This window comes from Diaphorina citri, unplaced genomic scaffold (genome assembly GCF_000475195.1).
Source record: "Diaphorina citri unplaced genomic scaffold, Diaci psyllid genome assembly version 1.1 scaffold161, whole genome shotgun sequence".
Taxonomy (NCBI): Eukaryota; Metazoa; Arthropoda; class Insecta; order Hemiptera; family Psyllidae; genus Diaphorina; species Diaphorina citri.
Window position 1 is genome coordinate 61,945 of NW_007377598.1, and position 25,119 is coordinate 87,063.

The window sequence follows — 25,119 nt, forward strand, 5'->3', positions numbered from 1 at the left end:
CACTATAAAAATATCCAACGGTGTCTCACACAGATTCAACCTGTGGCGGTCTACCTTTTATACATCACAGGGCCAAACAATCTTGTTTATATGGGTAAAAAATTTGGACCGATTGCAATACTTTCTCAATACCTTGTATAGGTTCCCTATACGTAAGGGTAATAGAAAGTAAAAATGTTATTTTTCAAGATAATTTCTCGAACTAAAAGTAAAATACTCCTCAGATGCCAGGCTTCCAGAATACAATTTAAATTACACAGTAGAGGGTTGCAAATATAATTATGAGACCCACATTTTAAGTTAGAACCGTCTTGCATATATGCAACCCACACTATAAAAATATCCAATGGTGTCTCGCACAGATTCAACCTGTGGCGGTCTACCTTTTATACATCACAGGTTGCTAGGAATCACTATCTCCTGTAATTTGACCCATATCACCCAACAATTGGAGAATTAGGTTGTGGTTATGTACAGGGTAGGTTTCAGTTCAGACTGGTTGAGACAGGATATTTTTTCTACAGTTTGGCATGGGAGTGGTACCAAACTTAAAAGCAAGGTTAGTTTACCAACCCTGCCTAACCTAACCCGGTACATAACCATGACCTTATCGGCCAAAGTCTCCAAGCATACTCAGAGGTCAACAATCCATTCAACATGAACCTCTAGTACCAGTCCTCAATCAGATCACCAAATAATGAGGTGTTTCTTTTCAACCTAAGATAAGCAGTACACTACCCAAGTATGATTGTAAGACAATCGATTATTTGGGGTGCCTGGTGCCTGACAAGTGAAATAAAAAGTCCCCTCTTTCAATACATATTTATACTACAATTTGAAACAGCCGAAACTGACTACAGGGACCGGGCGGTTTTTTGGTGTGTCTAGGCCTTTACGAGAATCAAAACTGCAAGAGGTACGTATTTTAAAGAAATTGTAAAATAGGTATTTAAAATTTAATTAAATATAAATAAAAATTAAAATCACACTTTTCCATTTCCATCAAACATCAAAATCTTTTTCAACTTTTTATAAACGAGGCTTTTTGTCTGATTTTCCCCTGACGCCAAACAGTCTTGTTTATATGGGTAAAAAATTTGGACCGATTGCAATACTTTCTCATTACCTTGTATAGGTTCCCTATACGTAAGGGTAATAGAAAGTAAAAATGTTATTTTTCAAGATAATTTCTTGAACTAAAAGTAAAATACTCCTCAGACGCCAGGCTTCCAGAATACCTACAGTTTAAATTACACAGTAGAGGGTTGCAAATATATGAGACCCACATTTTAAGTTAGAACCGTCTTGCATATATGCAACCCACACTATAAAAATATCCAACGGTGTCTCGCACAGATTCAACCTGTGGCGGTCTACCTTTTATACATCACAGGTTGCTAGGAATCATTATCTCCTGTAATTTGACCCATATCACCCAACAATTGGAGAACTAGGTTGTGGTTATGTACTGGGTAGGTTTTGGTTCAGACTGGTTGAGACAGGATATTGTTTCTACAGTTTGGTATGGGAGTGGTACCTAACTTAAAAGCAAGGTTAGTTTACAAACCCTGCCTAACCTAACCCGGTACATAACCATGACCAGTCTCCAAGCATACTCAGAGGTCAACAATCCATTCAACATGAACCTCTAGTAGGTACCAGTCCTCAATCAGTTCACCAAATAATGAGGTGTTTCTTTTCAACCTAAGATAAGCAGTACAGTACCCAAGTATGATTGTAAGACAATTGATTATTTGGAGTGCCTGACAAGTGAAATAAAAATCCCCTCTTTCAATACATATTTATACTACAATTTGAAACAGCCGAAACTGACTACAGGGACCGGGCCTACGGTCTAGGAATACTATTAAATTATTTTAGGTGCCTGACAAGTGAAATAAAAAGTCCCCTCTTTCAATACATATTTATACTACAATTTGAAACAGCCGAAACTGACTACAGGGACCGGGCCTTCGGTCTAGGAATACTATTACTACCTAGAGTAAGTTGGAAGTAGATCAAGATTATCTTGTTGGAAGTGTTCTAGCACTGACCTCAAAGCTCAATCAACACCTGGTGATTCATCAACACAGATCAAACTAGTTAGACACAAATAATTCTCACAAAATACAAGGGAATCTAGAGTTGTGATTGATAAAATCAAATATTTGCCTTTGAATTTAGGAATGATAATGAGGAAAATCGATAATGCCCACAGCAGACGCCGACTGTCCCAGAATCGTACCTTGAAATGTTTCGAACTTCACTCCTCACTGCAGCCCAATCCGAGGTTCGAACTCGCACACTCTCAGCAAGAACTCTCTGTCGTGAACTCGAAGAATAGGTCGCACAACTTTAAACAGAAAGCACAGCTTTTTAACAGGGGAAAGACAAATATCTTCCTTGAACTTTAGAAATGAACTCGAAGAATAGGTCGCACAACTTTAAACAGAAAGCACAGCTTTTTAACAGGGGAAAGAAAAATATCTTCCTTGAACTTTAGAAAAACAGGACGGCCATCATGGCGATTTTGAGATTCTTGAAAAAAAGCCTTTCAAACATGTGCTGCGCTCTAGTGAGAACGGTAGATACTATTTGCGTAAATAGCCTCGTCCACACGACCGTACAAATAGGGCCCTGTTTCAAAAATTAAGCGAGGAGACACCTACTATGGTACATGCATGCATACCATGACATATAGGTACAATTTTTAGTCCGTCCTTCCTTTATTATTACAATAGTAATAAAAAGGTATAAGGGACTGACTATTGTATTTTTCTTTTTTTGTGAGAAAGAGAATCCTTTTAAATCTTTGTTTCTCCTACCGATCATTATAATTGAAAAACTAGTGATTTACCCGACATATTTACCTACTAGGTACATGCATGCATACCATGACATGTAGGTACAATTTTTAGTCCGTCCTTACTTTATTATTACAAATAGTAATAAAAAGGTATAAGGGACTGACTATTGTATTTTTCTTTTTTTTTTGTGAGAAAGAGAATCCTTTTAAATCTTTGTTTCTCCTACCGATCATTATAATTGAAAAACTAGTGATTTACCCGACATAGTGAGAAAGAGAATCCTTTTAAATCTTTGTTTCTCCTACCGATCATTATAATTGAAAAACTAGTGATTTACCCGACATATTTTTATTATCACCTATATATTTCTTGTAGTTCAGTTCTAGCATTCTAAAACAGTACCTAGGAACTTTAATAATTATGTCCAACATGATCGCTCTTTCGAGGCAATAGGTAATTCCCAATAGTATGAAGTTTAGATCAGTGCAGTAGCTAGGGACATGTGTATAGTTCAGCAGGATGGTATGAATTTAGGTCAAACTGTTTGTTGGCGCTTTAAGTAAAGAGAAAAAAATAACTATGTAGATTTTTATTTTATTTTGATTTTTTAAGAGGTTTGATAGAGGGAACTGTAACTGCTAAGGTCTTATCGTCCCGCAATCGAAGAGAGAAGGAAGACAGGATAGGAGAAAGCGAGCCGTCCCAAGAACGAACTTTATTAATTCAGGATAAAATCCGCCCCGGGCAAGAATCGAATTTACCTTTATTTCATGCATTATTATGACTATTTCCAGACTCAGCCTGGACACCAAATCGTACACTGGGAAAATTCGCCTGTTAGAATCCCAACTAACTTCTCTGGAAACGGTCCTGCAAGATTCAAGTCAGCATTGTCAGCAGCTGACTGAGGAGAACTTGGAGTATGCTCAGCAGCTGATTCAACTACGAAGTCAGGTGTTGTTCTATCAAAAGTAAGTTTCCTTCTCTCTTCCTGCTAAAATACCTCCCCCCTCCCGATAAAGTACTTCTCTTATCCGTGACCAGGGCCTAGTTGACCAAATGTCTGTTCAACAGATTGTCTCCATCCACTTCTCTCTCGGGCACTTTCCATCCATGATTCTTCATCCAGCCCATCTCCTTTTCGGCTTAATGTTGTCATTCCCATCTTAGTTTTGGTCTTCCTTTTGATTGTTTCCCTTTACTTTCTTGGTTAGTACTATCTTTGGTGTTCTATTCTCTGCATGACCTGCATATTTCATCTTTTTTTTTTTTTTTTTTTTTTTTTTTTAGCAATTTTTTTAGCTTTTGTGTGAGAAAGAGAATCCTTTTAAATCTTTGTTTCTCCTACCGATCATTATAATTGAAAAACTAGTGATTTACCCGACATATTTTTATTATCACCTATATATTTCTTGTAGTTCAGTTCTAGCATTCTAAAACAGTACCTAGGAACTTTAATAATTATGTCCAACATGATCGCTCTTTCGAGGCCCTCGTAAGAGCTCATGATTTTATTTTCTTTATGTAGGTAGCGGTAGGTACATATAAGTTGTTACCAAGTCTTATCGTCCCGAAAGCGAGGAGATAAGGAAGATAGGAGAAAGCCAGCCGTTCCGAGAACGACCCTTATCTATATAGAATGACATCCGCTCCGGGGGGGAATCGAACCCGTGACCTAGCGCTTACAAGGCAGACGCGCTACTCTTCAAGCTAACTACTGGCTTCCTACCATAATATCAACAACGAATGTGGCAACAAAGAATGAAGACAAAATTAAAATAAACACTTCTGCCCTCGTAGGGAGATCTGGATTTTATTTTCATTTGTTGAGATGGTAAAAGGAAAAAACCTCCTATGTTGAGATAAGGATAATAAAAAATGAATTTCAGTTAGGTATCTATCTATATAAAGAAAATTGTAGAACCTTTTGTAAAATCCTAAAAATCCTGGAAAAGTGTACGACGTTTGCTGGACTTGTAACCCTTACGTTCTGCAACCAAGATATCCTTCCTTCTTCCTAAACCGTATGTCTTAAATGATGGATTGTACATAGTAGGGCGTACTTGTTTTCGTTCATCGTGATATTATGTCTGAGGGACAAGCTTGTATCGGGAATATCTTCACCTCAAGTCCCCTTCATTATTATGTTGAGGCGGTCTCTTCTTGATCCCTTGTGTGCCGCATCCATATTTGTTTAAGACTATTTAATTCATTGTTAGAATCGTGTCAGCTCCCGTGGCGTAGTGGTCACCGCACTCATCACCCACGCGGGAGACCGGGGTTCGATTCCGTTCCATAAGTTCCTTCCCTCAAGTCCCCTTCATTGGAGACTCGGAAGGTTTTCATTTCTCAAGTAACATCATCCGGTTTTATCTTGCACTTCACAGTGTGCGAATAATTTCTCAGTGCTGAGTTCTCGCGTTTCAGAGCCTCGTTATATTTCTTGTAGTTCAGTTCTAGCATTCTAAAACAGTACCTAGGAACTTTAATAATTATGTCCAACATGATCGCTCTTTCGAGGCCCTCGTAAGAGCTCATGATTTTATTTTCTTTATGTAGGTAGCGGTAGGTACATATAAGTTGTTACCAAGTCTTATCGTCCCGAAAGCGAGGAGATAAGGAAGATAGGAGAAAGCCAGCCGTTCCGAGAACGACCCTTATCTATATAGAATGACATCCGCTCCGGGGGGGAATCGAACCCGTGACCTAGCGCTTACAAGGCAGACGCGCTACTCTTCAAGCTAACTACTGGCTTCCTACCATAATATCAACAACGAATGTGGCAACAAAGAATGAAGACAAAATTAAAATAAACACTTCTGCCCTCGTAGGGAGATCTGGATTTTATTTTCATTTGTTGAGATGGTAAAAGGAAAAAACCTCCTATGTTGAGATAAGGATAATAAAAAATGAATTTCAGTTAGGTATCTATCTATATAAAGAAAATTGTAGAACCTTTTGTAAAATCCTAAAAATCCTGGAAAAGTGTACGACGTTTGCTGGACTTGTAACCCTTACGTTCTGCAACCAAGATATCCTTCCTTCTTCCTAAACCGTATGTCTTAAATGATGGATTGTACATAGTAGGGCGTACTTGTTTTCGTTCATCGTGATATTATGTCTGAGGGACAAGCTTGTATCGGGAATATCTTCACCTCAAGTCCCCTTCATTATTATGTTGAGGCGGTCTCTTCTTGATCCCTTGTGTGCCGCATCCATATTTGTTTAAGACTATTTAATTCATTGTTAGAATCGTGTCAGCTCCCGTGGCGTAGTGGTCACCGCACTCATCACCCACGCGGGAGACCGGGGTTCGATTCCGTTCCATAAGTTCCTTCCCTCAAGTCCCCTTCATTGGAGACTCGGAAGGTTTTCATTTCTCAAGTAACAATTTCATAATTTGTCTGGCTCAGAGAGTAGACTAGCGTCTGGCTGTGGGACTATAAACTATAAACAGGGAGGGAGAACAGCTAACCCTAACCAGCCTAGCTAGCTGGCAGTCTCAAAGGGTTCTCCCTGTTTTTAAAGAATAAGCACAAGTCCTCACGATGGTTGACTGCGGTTCAGGACGAGCCAATAAACATGGCTAGAGACCATCACCCCGGTGTGTGGCAGATACAAAAAGACGTATTTTCTTTACTCTGCCAACACCATTCGGCGAAAGCTAAAGCCGCTGCAACAACAACAACAACATAATATTAATTTGTATGCATTCCAGACTATTTGAGAAGAACTCGCTTCTGACTGCTGTGGAGAAGTGTGGCCAGTTGGAAGAGGAGAATGCAACGCGAGTAACAGAGTTGAACGCCTACGTGGACAAGTATAGGGGTCAGCTGAAAAGGTAATCACTTCGAGTCTCTTTTTACATGCTTTCACTATAATAATAATAATAATAATAGACTCTTGAGTGGAAAGCAACCACTAGGCGAGGTTAACGCCTTAGGCGTTCTCTACCACCTAACCCTTAGGACTCTTGAGTGGAAAGCAACCACTAGGCGAGGTTAACGCCTTAGGCGTTCTCTACCACCTAACCCTTAGGGCTGCCCCAATTAGTTAGAGGAACGCTGTCATTGTTCGTCCCCCTTGCTCTTTTTGGATCTTATCAATTTTATCTTGAACTTAACTAGCCAAAATGTTCGAAAATCATGTGTTTTATGGTAAGAATAGCAAATCCTATAGGTTCCATTTTCCAAAGAAAAACGAAGGAAAGGACAGCGTTCCTCTAATCGCTTGCCACAAGTGTATTAATTTAGATTTTTAGTTCGTCCTTCCTTTATTATTACAATAGTAATAAAAAGGTATAAGGGACGGACTATTGTATTCGCTTCGGTGTTGTCTGTCACTCTGTCTGTCTGTCCCCATAGATGGACTTATCCAAACGTAGTCGACCTATATATCAAATTAAAGGTCTTTTTAACAGGATCACGAAAATGTTAGTGCAAATTTTGTCCAGAGAACCAAAAAACCAAAAAAACTGGTTTTTGGGGCATTTTTATTGGTCACCATCAGTGACGGGATTTCTGGATTATTTTGTATCTCGCTTCTACTGTATGATTTATTTTTATAACCATTTATTTATTTTTACTTTTCCAGTTGGACAGAGGAGTGGCAGAAAATGTCCGCCCGATTCGAACGTAAGTTGGCTCACTACCGCGAGGAAAACGAGGCTCTGAAACGCGAGAACTCAGCACTGAGAAATTATTCGCACACTGTGAAGTGCAAGATAAAACCGGATGATGTTACTTGAGGAATGAAAACCTTCCGAGTCTCCAATGAAGGGGACTTGAGGGAAGGACCTTATGGAACGGAATCGAACCCGGATCTCCCGCGTGGGTGATGAGTGCGGTGACCACTACGCCACGGGAGCTGACACGATTCTAACAATGAATTAAATAGTCTTAAACAAATAAGTGATGGGTCGTGGGTAAATACCCACTGGGTGGGTAAATAAAAATTGGGTATTTACCCGGGTATTTATCCACCAACAACATAATTTGTATGCATTCCAGACTATTTGAGAAGAACTCGCTGCTGACTGCTGTGGAGAAGTGTGGCCAGTTGGAAGAGGAGAATGCAACGCGAGTAACAGAGTTGAACGCCTACGTGGACAAGTATAGGGTTACCTTTCAGTGCATTAATATCTTTTACGTAGGTTTCAATGACTTCCAAATGTGTCGCTTCCTTTTTCCTGTACTCTCTCATTTTCGCCTCACTATTTCTCAAAGCTTCCTCCATTTGTACACTTGTGTGTTCCAGCTCTACACATTGTTTGATCAAATCGGATTTTTCTTGATCTAACGTTTTCACTTTTTCAATGAGATCATGTTTTTCTTCTGGAATAAAATTTGAAATAATGATTTGAACATAAAGATATATATATAAATGATCAAGAGAAGCACCATAGTGTCAAATCAGATTAAAATAGTGGACTGCAACACACTGGCACAATATTTTAATGTTGACATTAGTTTTTCCAGACACAGAAAGTAAGTAAGTGGTCAAAACAGCTGCCCTAGTCTGCTTTTAGGGGTGACATAATGGGTAGGTACTTAAACAAAGCACAAACATAAATAAAATTCGTGTTATCATTTTTAATCATGGAAAATTTTTTCATCTATGTCTATTAAGACACAATGGAAAATGATTCAAACTTTGATTCTTTCCTCTTCATAACTATGTAAAAAAAAACTCACTGGTATTGGCTTCAACAGATAACAGAGTATTTCTCATGGCCTCATGACTTCTGTCCCTCTGAATCATGTCTTCCGTTTGCTTTATATGATGAGTCAGGTCTTGTTCAAGCTCCTTGTTTCTCTCTCTCAATAGCTGATTATCAGATTCCAGATCCCGAGTCAACGATTTATACTGATCATTCTCCTCTCTCAGTTTCTTTACTTGGTTGACTAACGAGTCTATTTTCTTGTTCAATAGCTGAATCGCTTCTGAATATTCTTCTTTCACCTAGTGAAGAAAAATAAATACTTGGATTAATCTTACCTCACTGAAGTAGTTGGGTGGATTAAAAAGGGTGGTGCAGTGATTCTAATAATTAAATAAAAAATAGGTTAAAATATGATGGAATTTACAAACCTTTTATACAGACCGAACAGGATTTTACCCCAGCAGCAAAATGACATGTTTCACTCTCACATAAAGACAAAATTTAGGTGAACAGAGGAATTATTCTCTAGACTCTACAAGAGTTTAAAGGGCTTACCGATTTGATGTAATCTACAGAGCTAGATTTTCTCCTCTCATCCAAAACTCCCTCTAAATTATCCAATGCCATTTGATTCAGTCGGAGCATCTCAGTAGCAGCTTCTTTCTCCTAAAATTAAGAGGAAAGAAAATCCTAGTACTTTATATGGTGCCACTTTGTTGGTTGTTTCAATCAGTATGACAGACCCAGAAAAACCAGTCAAGGAAGGTTACCTCTGGTTGCCACCAAAATCTTCATTCCTCTTAGTTTCGGTAAGCATTCTGCTGAAGATTGCACTTTCAGTGTCAGTCTAGAGATCATCAAAGGAGAACTACTAAAAAAGAGCATTTTTTATTACAGTGTTGGGGAAGAAATTTCGGTACTTGTGCAGAAGTCACATCCATGGAATATTGCTACCAAAGAAACTGGCACAAACAAGCAGTGACCAGTGTTATTATAGGGTTAGGTTAAACGGAAGAAGGAATTTTCACAATTAGAGCAGTGATTAGTGTTATTATAGGGTTAGGTTAAATACAAAAAGGAGCTTTTCTTTTCCATGGATGTGAGAAACATTGTTTGTTTTTGAACTGTCCTCTAGATGGTACTAACTAAGATGCAATGAAGACATTATCATATTGACACCACCATTCCTGATTTTACCCAAATATTTCAGCTGTTCTATTATGTAGCAGATGGATGCTCAGGTACCCAGGTATCATCAGCCTCTCTAGTAAAAATGGTGTAAGCACAATAGGTATTCCCATCTAAATTGGTTCTATTTGATCTATGTATTTCAGAAACCATGGCAGAGGAAATTCTGCAGACTATACCGTTCCATTTTTTTTTTAATAGAGACCAACACATAAAATAGCCCTTCTTTATAAACATTGTTTGTTTTTGAAATGTCCTCTAGATGGTAGGTACCAACTAAGACGCAATGAAGACACCATCATATTGACACCACCATTGCTGATTTTACCCAAACATTTCAGCTGTTCTATTATGTAGAAGATAGATGCTCAGGTACCCAGTTATCATCAGCCTTTATAGTAAAAATAGTGTAAGCACAATAGGTATTCCCATCTAAATTGGTTCTATTTGATCTATTTCAGAAACCATGGCAGAGGAAATTCTGCAGACTATACCGTTCCAGCAAGCAAGGTATAGAACGGTTGGAGATTTTTGAAAATGAGGATGACCCAAAGAATTCAGCCGTACCAATACTGACATTAGAAAATTGTATCAAGATTTGTGAAGATGTTCAAAAAAATCAAGCTCATGTCTTTGTAGTAAGTCTACATGATTATTTATTTGATGTTAACTCCCCCCCTTATTGTACCTAGGACAGCACCAATTTCATGTTATTTTCCTACTTGGCTCAAGTTGTTCATGGATGGTTCAGGGAAAGGTTTTAAATCCCTGTTTAAATTTTAAATACCTGTGTTAGTTATAAAAACCTTTAGTAATTATAACTTGAGATAAGTTGAAAAAGTTGAGATTCGAACCCAGCACTTGTGAGCTGAGGGTCGGTGCTCTTAACCGAGGTGGGCCGTTAACAGCGAATTTCTCGTATTTCAGGTGGGACCTAGTCTAACCTTGGCTCGATCACGAAGTGCTGAAACTTTGGATGATGTCATTGATACTAAGACTGAAAAGCTAATGTGTAGTGCTAAGGTGTGATAACAACGCAACGGTGAGTGTGGTAAGTGTCTGGATGGGTGACCAGATGGTCACTTCAATACCAAGGTCAAGTTTTACCACCGTGAATTGTCTCAGGATTGAGTTCAATTCGAGGTTGAGCTGGGTATTAAGTATAGAGAAATCCTCGTTTCATCTTAATTCCAACTTCCCGAGTTGGCAAACCCCAGCATTAAACTGAGAAAGTGTAGAATCAAGTAAAAAAAATATTATTAAATAATAAAAAAAGACAAAATTTTCCACATAATATCTTGTATAGAATCCTTATCTAGGAAATGTCATAAAAAGTGAGAAATGAGGCTCTGCAATTCTTTCTAGTAGGTATCATAGGAATGATAACTCTGTGTAAACTGTGTCAGTTGTTAATGAATGTTAAAACTTTCGTGCAATGTTGTAATATCTTTGCTAATAATAATCAATGTCTGACGGGTTCTGCTCAATGTTGCACAATGTAATGTATTTTTCGAACATTCCTGTGTCCTGAATTTAAAAGACGAATTGTGTTTGTCAATTATTTTCCAGTCTATAATTTGTTTGAGTACCTGTTATGTTTAATTTGAAATAGCTAGAGAAGATTTTGTTATTGTTTATTAATTTTTCTATTATTAGATAATTTTTTGTTGTTACATAATGCAATTTGTCTGAATCTCTGAACCCTTAAAATCTGTTGACTGTAGGAAATCAATGTTTGTAATAGTTAGGTAACCTTTCACAATTATTAGCCTTTTATTTATCTTACTGTTACCTACTTTTGTAGTAGTTCCTACTTTCTGGGGGGGAATGTCGCGAACAGCGCGAGTTTAGATACAAGTTAGGTATTAGGTGTTTCAGCAAGTGTTTTATAATTAGAAATAGTTAATTAAGAATATGGTAATTAGACAGCTGATGTTTATGTTGCCAACGAGGAAAGGAGTAGATTTTCCATCAGCAGATTTTGTTTGTAAACTAGAGTGAGTTAGGCAAGTTCAAGTTCTGGACATAGTGAGACTCAGTTTGGCTCTGCTCAGCTTGATCAAAGGGTAGAGAATTCACATCTGTCAGCGTTTCATTTGAACGGTACATGGTAGCATTTAAAAGGAAGACCAACAAAAACTCAATATGCTTATCAGCTTATCACTCCAAAAAAAGGCAGTTAAAAAAAAACTTTTTTTTATAAAAAAAGTTTGTTGTACGTTTGAGAAGAGAGAAATATAAAATTGATCAAAATCTGATTTCCGCCATATCTTTTTTTTATAAAAAAAGTTTGTTGTACGTTTGAGAAGAGAGAAATATAAAATTGATCAAAATCTGATTTCCGCCATATTTTTCAGGGAACCAAACGATTGGACCGCGATCTTACGTTTCAACACATTGGATTCTTGCGGGAGGCTGGTGTTGTAAACGCGGCTTTATACTCATTTTGAACACCACTGATCATTTTCAAAAATGAGGATTTGCTAGCTTCACGTTTATAAAAAGTTAAATAGATGTGATGGAAAAGTGTGAATAGTGTGATTTTTGATTTTATTTTTAATTTTATTTAATTAAATTTTAAATACCTATTTTACAATTTATTTAAAATACGTACCTCTTGCAGTTTTTTTCTCGTAAGTGTTCAACTTATCACATAGCAGACTCTCAAACTCAGGAAAAAGTGAACTAGATTTTACACACTTAAAATTTTGCAAATACGTGCCTACTTCACACTGTCCCAGCATGAAATGCCACTATGAGGTACTTGGTGTACCCTTAAATGTAAATGATGAAGATCTGAAGAAAGCATACCGCAAGCGTTCAACTTATCACATAGCAGACTCAAACTCAGGAAAAAGTGAACATGTGAACTAGATTTTACACACCTAAAATTTTGCAAGTACGTACCACTGTCCCAGCATGAAATGCCACTATGAGGTACTTGGTGTACCCTTAAATGTAAATGATGAAGATCTGAAGAAAGCATACCGCAAGCTTGCTTTGAAATGGCACCCAGATAAGAATCCAAACAATCTAGAAGAGGCTAAGGAGCAGTTCCAACTTATCCAGCAAGCATATGAAGTGTTGAGTAATCCACATGAGCGAGCTTTCTATGACAAACACAAGGATGTGTTCCTCCGACAGGACTATGATGAGTCAGATAGTATAGACTTGACCCCATACTTCACTGCAAGCTGTTACAAAGGTTATGGTGATGGAGAGAAAGGATTCTACTCAGTGTATCGTGACGTTTTCATAAAGATTGCTGTGGAAGAGATGGAGTTCAGTGAAGAGGAAATGGATATTCCTAACTTTGGAAACTCAACTAGTTCTTACTACAACACTGTCCATAATTTCTATGCCTTCTGGCAAAGCTTTAGTACTAAGAAAACATACAGCTGGTTGAAGGCTTTTGATATTAACATGGCACCCAACAGAAGGGTATTGAGATTAATAGAAAAAGAAAATAAAAGGATCCGAGATAAAGCTAAGAAGGAGTATAATGACACTGTGAAAAACCTAGTAGAATTTGTAAGGAAAAAGGACAAAAGAGTGCAAAACCAAGCTCTTATTAAGAAGCAAGAAAAAGAAGAAAATGCATTGAAGTTGAAAGAAAGGAGAAGACAGCAAATGATAGACCGTAAGAAAGAAATGGAATCTATGAAAGAAAATGAATGGTCAAAGTTTTCTAACTTGGAGAAAGAATTGAAAGATATTGAAGCAAGTGTAGCAAAGGAGTTTGGAGATGAAGACAGCAGTTATGATGATGATTCTGTAGGCAAATCTGAGGATGAATATATTGAAGAATCTTCACATCTCTTCTGCATAGCTTGCAATAAACTATTTAAAACAGAGAAAGCTTTTCAAAATCATGAAAACTCTAAAAAGCACAAGGAAAATGTAGCAATACTGAAAGAACAAATGCTTGAAGAAGAAAATGAAATGAACAATGATGATGATGGTGATCTTAGCAATGAGGAATATGTACAAGATAGTGGCAGTGAAACTTCTATCATTAAATCATGTGATGAAAATAAATGATGATGATGATGATGATGATGGTGATCTTAGCAATGAAGAATATGTACAAGATAGTGGCAGTGAAACTTCTATCATTAAATCATGTGATGAAAATAATGAAGGTGATGATGTGATATCCAACTGTGATGAAAATATAAAATACAGTGATGAAGATATAAACGTAGATGAAAACATTTCATCCAAAGAAAATGATAATATTTCATCTGAAGAAGAAGTTCCTGACATAACCCTTGTATCAAACAAGAAAAAGAAGAAAAAGAAAACTAAAAACACAATCATAGATTTCATCTGAAGAAGAAGTTCCTGACATAACCCTTGTATCAAACAAGAAAAAGAAGAAAAAGAAAACTAAAAACACAATCATAGAGCACCATAGTGAGGATGACGAATTGAATGATTTGGAAAATTTAGGAAAAAGTAAAAAACAGAGGAAGAAAACACAGAACATTAAAATACTACAAAACAACCTTTCTAATCAAGATAAGGCTGAGAAATCAGAGAAAAATAAAAATAAATCCAAAAGTGAACCAAAAGAACCCTCTGAAAAAGTGAAAACAGCAGAACCAGAAATGGGCAAGGCAAAAGTAGCTGATCTTCATAGTGATAATGACTCTGATCCAGCAAAAAATGAGTCAAAGAAAATAAGTAAAAATGAAAATCATTTGTGTCTAGCATGTAAGAAGAACTTTATGTCTAAAAATAAACTGTTCAATCATTTGAAACAAACAGGTCATGCTGTTGTTAAGAATGCTCCTTTAGAAGACCCTACCAGTTCTGCCAAAATAAGCAAGAAAAAGAAGCAAAAGAGATAAATTAGCTTAAAATATGATAATTATGTGCATGTCCATGTCCATTAGAAGAACTGTAGAGGTAAAAAAATATGAACTTGGTCATTTAGCTGAATGAAGTTGATGTAGGTACTGGTACACTTGTCCATGTCCATTAGAAGAACTGTAGAGGTAAAAAAATATGAACTTGGTCATTTAGCTGAATGAAGTTGATGTAGGTACTGGTACACAGTATGTACCTACCATATGTGGTGGCTCAACATTATAATTATATCAATGTATAATTTCATACTGACATATGCTTGTCAGTAGTAATATTAGTTTTACAAATTGGGCTGTCAAAATAATAAAATATTGTTCTAAAATTGTTAGTGCAGTCAAACTGCTTGAATTTCTGTTAAACAGTAGAAAATATTGTTTGTAATGCTCTGTTACCTACTCTAGACTTTAAAAGCCCACATCAACTATTGTAATGGTTATCAATGTATAATTTCATACTGACATATGCTTGTCAGTAGTAACATTAGTTTTACAAATTGGGCTGTCAAAATAATAAAATATTGTTCTAAAATTGTTAGTGCAGTCAAACTGCTTAAATTTCTGTTAAACAGTAGAAAATATTGTTTGTAATGCTCTGTTACCTACTCTAGACTTTAAAAGCCCACATCAACTATTGTAATGGTTATACAAAAGGTAGATCCAGGTACTAGAACATCACAACTCTTGCTCGATTTGTAACCAGACAATTCCTCACCCAACAGTACCTACAATTGATTAACTACTTGTGAGGAGCGACCAGTGGCAAGATTATAAGTCAAAACCAAAATTCTCTTTTCAGTCACACCCAGGTTTTCACTCTATTCAGTCTATTCTACTAACTTGATTCTCGAGATGGACTTTTTCACTGTTCAATGCTGTCTTCTCAGTGGTTAAGCTGGCTAATTTCACCGTCATGTCTTGCTGCATCTCGAACATTTGTTTCTTGTTCTCAATTTCCTGATCTTGAAGTTTCGATTTCATACTCTGGATTTCATCTAAAAGAAGAAGATGAACATTGGAGTAATTTTTACATTAATGTGTGTGTGTGTTTTTACTATAATTTTTTACACAAAATAACTTGGAAGTAGGTACTAGTCAGTGCAGCTAGTTTAAAAAATACATATACTTACATGTACATAGAATTTATAAAAAGAACCTAATTCCTGAAGTGACTAAGCCAAATTGCAGTCTAAGATTGGAAAAAAATCAAATTGAGTAAATTTAAGTAGGTAGGTATTTAAATTTATTTACTTACACAAATGGGCAGACTTAAATAATAATAGTTTTAGAACTAAAAAAATTACCTTTCAGTGCATTAATATCTTTTACGTAGGTTTCAATGACTTCCAAATGTGTTGCTTCCTTTTTCCTGTACTCTCTCATTTTCGCCTCACTATTTCTCAAAGCTTCCTCCATTTGTACACTTGTGTGTTCCAGCTCTACACATTACCTTTCAGTGCATTAATATCTTTTACGTAGGTTTCAATGACTTCCAAATGTGTCACTTCCTTTTTCCTGTACTCTCTCATTTTCGCCTCACTATTTCTCAAAGCTTCCTCCATTTGTACACTTGTGTGTTCCAGCTCTATACATTGTTTGGTCAAATCGGATTTTTCTTGATCTAACGTTTTCACTTTTTCAATGAGATCATGTTTTTCTTCTGAAATAAAATTTTAAATAATGATTTGAACATAAAGATATAAATATAAATGATCAAGAGAAGCACCTACTTATAGTGTCAAATCAGATTAAAATAGTGGACTGCAACACACTGGCACAATATTTGATGTTGACATTAGTTTTTCTAGACACAGAATGTAAGTAAGTAAGTAAGTGGTCAAAACAGCTGCCCTAGTCTGCCTTTTGGGGTGACATAATGGGTAGGTACTTAAACAAAGTACAAACATAAATAAAATTCATGTTATCATTTTTAATCATGGAAAATTTTTTCATCTATGTCTAATAAGAATTTCCCGGGCACAATTTGACTGAGGCGCTTCTTGAAAATACCCGGGTATTTATAAAAATTGGGTATTTACCCGGGTAAATACCCAGGGTATTTACCCCAAAAATAAGTACCCGGGTATTTACCCATCACTAGTAGGTACTTAAACAAAGTACAAACATAAATAAAATTCATGTTATCATTTTTAATCATGGAAAATTTTTTCATCTATGTCTAATAAGACACAATAGAAAATAATTCAAACTTTGATTCTTTCCTCTTCATAACTAAGTATGTAATAAAAAAAAAACTCACTGGTATTGGCTTCAACAGATAACAGAGTATTTCTCATGGCCTCATGACTTCTATCCCTCTGAATCATGTCTTCTTTTTTCTTCTTTTTCAGCATTGAGTACATAAAGCTACTCTATTTCTTTAGTCAACAAACTGCATAACATCTTTAAATATGTTTTTTTTTTTCAATTATTTTAATGATTTATGATGAAGAAGGAAATGGGTCTAGGGTCGATTCCGTAAAAAAAAAAAAAAAAATTTTTTCAATTATTTTAATGATTTATGATGAAGAAGGAAATGGGTCTAGGGTCGATTCCGTAAAAAAAAAACGAAAGCAAAATTTTCAGAGTAGGTATCTGCTGATGAAATTCATTGAACAGGACCCAAGCCGCGTCCAGAAGGAACAGTACATTTTGAGGTTAGTTTTTGTCAGCTGAGCAGCTGCCCAACAACCCAGAAAGCAGAAAGATTTTGAAGTTGGACTTGGAGAGAAATTCCTTTTAAAATTCCTGAACTTCCGTTTAAGAATTTTTGAGATAAAATAAAGTTGTGAGGTCTTGACACACAGAAAATAAAATTACAAATTACAAGTCAAAAATAAACAAAGAATTTATGGTGGGAAAGGGACGTTTTATGAAAAATAAAATCCCATCCCCCTACTGTTGTCATGGGATTTTTCTCGAAAAATCTCGTCCTCAACACGCTCCCCTGTGCTAGATCCCAGAAAGCAGAAAGAAGAAAGATTTTGAAGTTGGACTTGGAGAGAAATTCCTTTTAAAATTCCTGAACTTCCGTTTAAGAATTTTTGAGATAAAATAAAATGAAATTCACATTATTCACAAAAGTTTACTAGGGAGTTTAATCTTTATCTCCCATCCCATTTTTGTTAGGTCGTGTGCTGTTTTTTCTTTTGTTCACTTGAAGTGATTAGTTGAAAATATTGCTCATTCAACAGGTTACTGATAAGATTTATCTAATCCAAGATAGTGACTCACGGTAGCAGTACCTGCTGCTTTACAAAATCCCCAGTGAAGACTGACCTTTCAATTAGTCATGTAAAAGTCTAGTACTTTATATGGTGCCACTTTGTCGGTTGTTTCAATCAGTATGACAGACTCAGAAAAACCAGTCAAGGAAGGTTACCTCTGGTTGCCACCAAAATCTTCATTCCTCTTAGTTTCGGTAAGCATTCTGCTGAAGATTGCACTTTCAGTGTCAGTCTAGAGATCATCAAAGGAGAACTACTAAAAAAGAGCAATTTTTTTAAATAGAGACCAACACATAAAATAGCCCTTCTTTATAAACATTGTTTGTTTTTGAACTGTCATCTAGATGGTAGGTACTAACTAAGACGTAATGAAGACACCATCATATTGACACCACCATTCCTGATTTTACCCAAACATTTCAGCTGTTCTATTATGTAGCAGATGGATGCTCAGGTACCCAGTTATCATCAGCCTTTATAGTAAAAATGGTGTAAGCAAAATAGGTATTCCCATCTAAATTGGTTCTATTTGATCTATGTATTTCAGAAACCATGGCAGAGGAAATTCTGCAGACTATACCGTTCCATCTAGTACTTTATATGGTGCCACTTTGTCGGTTGTTTCAATCAGTATGACAGACTCAGAAAAACCAGTCAAGGAAGGTTACCTCTGGTTGCCACCAAAATCTTCATTCCTTTTAGTTTCGGTAAGCATTCTGCTGAAGATTGCACTTTCAGTGTCAGTCTAGAGATCATCAAAGGAGAACTACTAAAAAAGAGCATTTTAACTCACTGGTATTGGCTTCAACAGATAACAGAGTATTTCTCATGGCCTCATGACTTCTATCCCTCTGAATCATGTCTTCCGTTTGCTTTATATGATGAGTCAGGTCTTGTTCAAGCTCCTTGTTTCTCTCTCTCAATAGCTGATTATCAGATTCCAGATCCCGAGTCAACGATTTATACTGATCATTCTCCTCTCTCAGTTTCTTTACTTGGTTGACTAACGAGTCTATTTTCTTGTTCAAGAGCTGAATCGCTTCTGAATATTCTTCTTTCACCTAGTGAAGAAAAACAAATACTTGGATTAATTTACCTCACTTACTATGGTTAGTTGAAGTAGTTGGGTGGATTAAAAAGGGTGGTGTGCTTCTGAATATTCTTCTTTAACCTAGTGAAGAAAAACAAATACTTGGATTAATTTACCTCACTTACTATGGTTAGTTGAAGTAGTTGGGTGGATTAAAAAGGGTGGTGCAGTGATTCTAATAATTAAATAAAAAATAGGATAAAATATGATGGAATTTACAAACCTTTTATACAGACTGAACAGGATTTTTCCCCAGCAGCAAAATGACATGTTTCACTCTCACATAAAGACAAAATTTAGGTGAACAGAGGAATTATTCTCTAGATTCTACAAGAGTTTAAAGGGCTTACCGATTTGATGTAATCCACAGAGCTAGATTTTCTCCTCTCATCCAACACTCCCTCTAAATTATCCAATGCCATTTGATTCAGTCGGAGCATCTCAGTAGCAGCTTCTTTCTCCTAAAATTAAGAGGAAAGAAAATATATTACAGTGTTGGGGAAGAAATTTTGGTACTTGTGCAGAAGTCACATCCATGGAATATTGCTACCAAAGAAACTGGCACAAACAAGCAGTGACCAGTGTTATTATAGGGTTAGCTGGGTTAACGATAGTCGAGATCTACCTTCTAATTATGGTATAGCTATAGGGTGCCTCAAATCATTAGCAAAACGGCACAAAGGTGACGGGATCTTCAGCGTGAAGCTGGTGAGTTCCGAGGCCAGTGAGCGCTGTGGCCTAGAGACGGGACCCTACACCCTGACTGTGACATCTAGTGCATTGCAGCTGCACCGAATCGGGGACAGCCAAGTCTTGGTCACATGGCCATATCGGTTTATTCGCAAATATGGCTACAGCTCTGGGAAACTGTTCACATTTGAAGCAGGCAGAAAGTGTTCCACAGGAGAAGGTAAGACTTAAGATATTTATGGCCGATCTGAGAGTTAACACTGTGGGTTTTCTTTGACATCATCCATTTGATTGAACACTGAACTTGAATTTAAAATAAAAGAGGTTTGACAGAGGGAACTGTAACTGCTAGGGTCTTATTGTTCCGAAATCAAAGAAAGAACAAGGGATAGGAGAAAGCCAGCTGTTCCAAGGTACGAACCTTATCCCTTTAGGATGAAATCCGCCCCGGGTGGGAATCGAACCCGCGGCCTAGCACTTACAAGGCAGACGTGCTACCAATCAAGCTAACTAGGCTGGCTAAGCCTCTATCAAACAAATCATTATGTACTAAAATAAGAGAATAAGTCTTCACTTGACTAAATCAACAAATTTATTGATGGAAAAGAGTCAACATGTTTCAATTGTTTCAACATAAAGACTTATTATCTTCTTATTTTAGTATTAATTAGTACTTACTTGACATGATATCCCGCTTTCAAAGTTTAAATCATTATGTTGCCAATTTTAAAACGTAAATATTTGTTTTTCCCGTGCAGGTTTCTTCAAGTTCGAGCATTCTCACCAGCAGGAAATCTTCCGCTGCATCTCCTCCAAGATGCGGCACATGAAGAAACTTCTCTTCAGTGAAGGAGGACGCGAGGGGGCCATCCTGTGCGGGGACACACAGTTCCAAGCCGCCCTGGCTATGATGGCCAGGTCCCGTAGTCCCCTGCCCCCGTCCCCGACTGGATCTACGCCACTGGATTCGGAATTCTCCTCGCTCGGCTCGTTCAAGCCACTGGTGTCGTGTGACAATTCGCCCACCGGGGGGGAGCGGTTGTTCCCCGGGTCTACGCATGGGATGGATAAGGTGAGTACTTGCTTACTTCCGCAGCAATCAGCAGCAGCAACCACAACAACAACAACAACCCATTAGTCAGTTTCCTTGATAAAGCCCAAAAAGTAGGCGAAATTTGAGTCAGATGAGAAACAATCAAGTATCCAAAAACATAATATAATGGTAAGCAATAATGTACCTAGGTACTTTCTTTCCGTGTCCTTGAGATAGGCACCTATCTCACGGTGTAGAAAGGAATGGGGGAATAAGGTGAGTGATCCCACTCTTCTTATTTTTCACCTTTTCCGCCGGTCTAGTTCGCTTGGTTGGTAGCGCGACTACCTTGTAAGCGCTAGGTCGCACCGTACGGGGCTTATTGGGGATAAAACACACTCCATTTTAAAAGCTCACTTCATTCGACCAACAAATCCCCATATGTTAACAGGTATCCCTAGCATCGTCTGGATTCACATCACACATCTCCCTCCTTGAGAAGCACGCGAGTGAAGTTCGCTTCCCGCGACGTTGTGGCTCTCAGGAGAGAACTCTATCCCGGGAACGTTCTCGATCTACGGACCGGAGCCTGTCCCTAGACCGTTCCGAGCGCCCCATGACGCTCTCCCTACCCCCGCCCCCGACCCCCGCCCCTCCGCCTCCCACGGAGCGACCCCCGCCGCCCCCACCCAAGCCGAAACTAGCGACCAAACCGGAGAAGCCGCCCCGCAAGTCGCTACCGACGCTCAAGCTGGAGCTACCCTTGCCTACCAGCCCGAGTGGAATGGGAGCGGCTTATGATGATGTCGAGATGAGGAGTGATGCGTGGAGAACATTGGGTGAGTGTGTGTATTTACCTTACCAAAGCCAGCCGTTCCGAGAACGAACATTATCCCATCAGGATAAAATCCGCCCCGGGCGGGAATCGAACCCGCGGCCTAGCGCTTACAAAGCAGACGCGCTACCAACCAAGCTAACTAGGCTGGCATTTCTATTCCTCTGTTGCAGGTCTCACGAATGCCCCGCACAGCGAGCGTCCCTACATTGTCCCGCGCCCGAGTGAATCTACCCGCAGCCCGGCGGACACTATTCTTCTGTTGCAGGTCTCACGAATGCCCCGCACAGCGAGCGTCCCTACATTGTCCCGCGCCCGAGTGAATCTACCCGCAGCCCGGCGGACACGCAGAAGATATTCGCAGCCCGTACTCCCGAGACCCAGAAAATATTCGTGGCCACTTCTGCGTTCCATATGAACGACTACGACACGCTGCAACATCTGGGCACCACGTCCAAAGTCACATCGCCCGGCTATCGACAGGTAACCTGCCTCGGTGGCGTAGTGGTCAAGCCGCTCGCCTGGTAAACAGGAGGGCGTGGGTTCAACCCCAGCCTAGGCATGGAATTTTATCCTCATTTATTTTATAATTTGACCACCTAATAATGGAGCTCTAAGGGTTAGGTGGTAGAGAACGCCTAAGGTGTTAACCTCGCCTAGTGGTTACCTTCCACTCAACCGTCTATTATTATTATTAGAATACGCCTTGTTTATCCTGCTCGAATGAGACTAAAAAGTCCCTTTACCCCCACAGATAATAATGGAGCTGTAAGGGTTAGGTGGTAGAGAACGCCTAAGGCGTTAACCTCGCCTAGTGGTTACCTTCCAGCCTTCCACTCAACCGTCTATTATTATTATTAGAATACGCCTTGTTTATCCTGCTCGAATGAGACTAAAAAGTCCCTTTACCCCCACAGTCTAAACATGTTCGTTTTTTTTTCTTCTTCAATAAATCAGTTCCTCTCTCTATTGCTGATTTTACTCCTTGTCTAAACTGTAGACATTATTGTCTACTATGGGTTCAATAATATAATACAACAAAAGTTTAGTATAGAACAGAAGACCTCGTCTTCTATTCTAAACTGTTAGGTAACGGGGCTCGAACCAAAAAGAAGAAGAAGAAGAAGAAGAAGAAGAAGAAGAAAAAACTCTAGGGACCATAAAGGCCCGTTCCCTCATATCGTGAGTTTCATTCGATTTTTCTCCAAATGTCCTGTAGGCAAATGTGTAATTTGAAAAAATAAACCTGAATATGCGGAGTCTTTAGAGGTGCTGCAGGTGAATTTTAGAGAAACTGGTTCTTAACTGTTACTTAGGTAACGGGGCTCGAACCAAAAAGAAGAAGAAGAAGAAGAAGAAGAAGAAGAAGAAGAAGAAGAAGAAGAAGAAGAAGAAGAAGAAGAAGAAGAAGAAATCCAACTCTAGGGACCATAAAGGCCCGTTCCCTCATATCGTGAGTTTCATTCGATTTTTCTCCAAATGTCCTGTAGGCAATGTATAATGTGTAAGTTGAAAAATAAACCTGAATATGCGGAGTCTTTGGAGGTACTGCAGGTGAATTTTAGAGAAACTGAGGAGGTTGAAATATACCAGTGAGGGTACTTCTAGGTTCCATCAAGGCCGGGGGATAGTAGCTCGGGCAGGGGAAAAAATACTGGTCACAATAGATCTACAGAGGTCGCAGTGTTAATTGCATACTCTCTTGGGAGAGGAGCAACCAGTCCCATAATAGAATAGAATAGAAGGGCAACACAAGTTAAAACAATATTGTTTCAACTTGTTCTGCATCAGCTTCTAAGCGGCGCAGCGGGCGGGTGTAATACGTGTAAGAAATCTCAGTTAGTTTCCGGCTTCGGAAGGCGATCGTTTGAAGAGTTTATCTCTTGTAGTTATTTATAAACAAATTTTCTATCTTGTGCAAACACAATCATCACCACTGGAGCCCTTGGGAATTAATTTGGACGGAAGAAAGGATAAAACTATTACAAATGAAAAAGTCTAGTAACTGAGGCCTCTTCAGCTGTTTGCGGCCAGAAGGCGAGGGACGGCTTTATCCGTGTTGGTCAGAAAGCTCGTCTCGATGCCTCCCACGGAGCGACCCCCGCCGCCCCCACCCAAGCCGAAACTAGCGACCAAACCGGAGAAGCCGCCCCGCAAGTCGCTACCGACGCTCAAGCTGGAGCTACCCTTGCCTACCAGCCCGAGTGGAATGGGAGCGGCTTATGATGATGTCGAGATGAGGAGTGATGCGTGGAGAACATTGGGTGAGTGTGTGTATTTACCTTACCAAAGCCAGCCGTTCCGAGAACGAACATTATCCCATCAGGATAAAATCCGCCCCGGGCGGGAATCGAACCCGCGGCCTAGCGCTTACAAGGCAGACGCGCTACCAACCAAGCTAACTAGGCTGGCATTTCTATTCTTCTGTTGCAGGTCTCACGAATGCCCCGCACAGCGAGCGTCCCTACATTGTCCCGCGCCCGAGTGAATCTACCCGCAGCCCGGCGGACACGCAGAAGATATTCGCAGCCCGCACTCCCGAGACCCAGAAAATATTCGTGGCCACTTCTACGTTCCATATGAACGACTACGACACGCTGCAACATCTGGGCACCACGTCCAAAGTCACATCGCCCGGCTATCGACAGGTAACCTGCCTCGGTGGCGTAGTGGTCAAGGCGCTCGCCTGGTAAACAGGAGGGCGTGGGTTCAACCCCAGCCGAGGCATTGAATTTTATCCTCATTTATTTTATGATTTGACCACATAATAATGGAGCTCTAAGGGTTACCTCCCACTCAACCGTCTATTATTATTATTATGAGAATATGCCTTGTTTATCCTGCTCGAATGAGACTAAAAAGTCCCTTTACCCCCACTGTCGAAACAAATTCGTTTTTTCTTCTTCTTCAATAAATCAGTTTTTATTTATTTTTCAACATTTACAATTCCTCTCTCTATTGCTGATTTTACTCCTTGTCTAAACTGTAGACATGAGGCCTGTTTTTTATTCTGATGTAACTGATGTGAGCATCAACATTTGATTTTTTTGTGTTTTATTTTCACTTCCCCACCCTGGCACCCGACCCTAGCCTAGTTCCGACCCTAGCCTAGTTCCGACCCTAGCCTAGTTCCGACCCTAGCCTAGTTCCGACCCTAGCGAAAATAAACCATCCTGATGAATATAAGCGACCTCAACAGAGCCTTCACCATAGTCCCGATCCTCGCTGAAAATGAAGAAGTTGAGTATTTTTTTCTGCGAGGGTCGATGGTTATGTATACATTATCGATAACATTCTAACCTCAACATTTTCAATTGTATCTAGACAAGCAGGAGGTCTCTGTTATGGACGATGGAGCAATTGCAAATGGGTAAAAATTATTAATAAATGATCGATTCCTTGAAAAATCCAAATCTGGAGTCATAACTCCGAAAAAATAAAAAGGTCAAAAATTCCATTTTCATTTCCCGTTCTAATGAAAGAATTCAAAGATGTGTGACTTCAGACTTCAGGCAGTTGCCTCGCTAGGTAGCGCCAGTATGCAAGCACGCTGGCGGAGGAGCAGAAAGAAATGCGCAGAAACGTATGCGCACAAACACATTAATGTGCTGCCTGCGAGGGGGCTTTGCTCGGGACTCGGAATTAGTACTTACTTGACATGATATCCCGCTTTCAAAGTTTAAATCATTATGTTGCCAATTTTAAAACGTAAATATTTG

At 38.8% G+C, this 25,119-nt stretch overlaps 4 protein-coding genes across 4 annotated transcripts; 3 read left to right on the forward strand and 1 right to left on the reverse strand.

Annotated features, from left to right (window-relative positions):
- The first annotated feature begins 3,573 nt into the window (after positions 1 to 3,573).
- On the forward strand, positions 3,574 to 7,657 carry LOC103505277. The gene is made up of 3 exons (XM_017442352.2): positions 3,574 to 3,778; positions 6,526 to 6,648; positions 7,401 to 7,657. The coding sequence occupies exons 1-3, from the start codon at positions 3,588 to 3,590 to the stop codon at positions 7,552 to 7,554; spliced, it is 468 nt and encodes a 155-aa protein (XP_017297841.1). The 5' UTR covers positions 3,574 to 3,587; the 3' UTR covers positions 7,555 to 7,657.
- A 160-nt stretch (positions 7,658 to 7,817) lies between these two features.
- On the reverse strand, positions 7,818 to 9,131 carry LOC103505278 (peroxisomal and mitochondrial division factor 2-like). Its single transcript, XM_008469605.3, has 3 exons — positions 9,025 to 9,131; positions 8,501 to 8,768; positions 7,818 to 8,140 (listed from the first exon to the last, which is right to left on the reverse strand). Exons 1-3 carry the CDS (start codon positions 9,112 to 9,114, stop codon positions 7,818 to 7,820), a joined length of 681 nt encoding a protein of 226 aa, XP_008467827.1. The 5' UTR covers positions 9,115 to 9,131.
- A 38-nt stretch (positions 9,132 to 9,169) lies between these two features.
- On the forward strand, positions 9,170 to 24,774 carry LOC113465796. The gene is made up of 14 exons (XM_026820614.1): positions 9,170 to 9,278; positions 10,119 to 10,346; positions 10,585 to 10,680; positions 12,015 to 12,080; positions 12,595 to 13,188; positions 13,357 to 13,681; positions 13,999 to 14,484; positions 19,510 to 19,752; positions 20,291 to 20,604; positions 21,017 to 21,404; positions 21,669 to 21,883; positions 23,421 to 23,664; positions 23,834 to 24,055; positions 24,725 to 24,774. The coding sequence occupies exons 1-14, from the start codon at positions 9,204 to 9,206 to the stop codon at positions 24,772 to 24,774; spliced, it is 3,546 nt and encodes a 1,181-aa protein (XP_026676415.1). The 5' UTR covers positions 9,170 to 9,203.
- On the forward strand, positions 12,152 to 14,932 carry LOC113465797 (dnaJ homolog subfamily C member 21). Its single transcript, XM_026820623.1, has 5 exons — positions 12,152 to 12,453; positions 12,631 to 13,623; positions 13,697 to 13,921; positions 14,007 to 14,546; positions 14,628 to 14,932. Exons 1-4 carry the CDS (start codon positions 12,400 to 12,402, stop codon positions 14,508 to 14,510), a joined length of 1,776 nt encoding a protein of 591 aa, XP_026676424.1. The 5' UTR covers positions 12,152 to 12,399; the 3' UTR covers positions 14,511 to 14,546; positions 14,628 to 14,932.
- Positions 24,775 to 25,119: the final 345 nt, after the last annotated feature.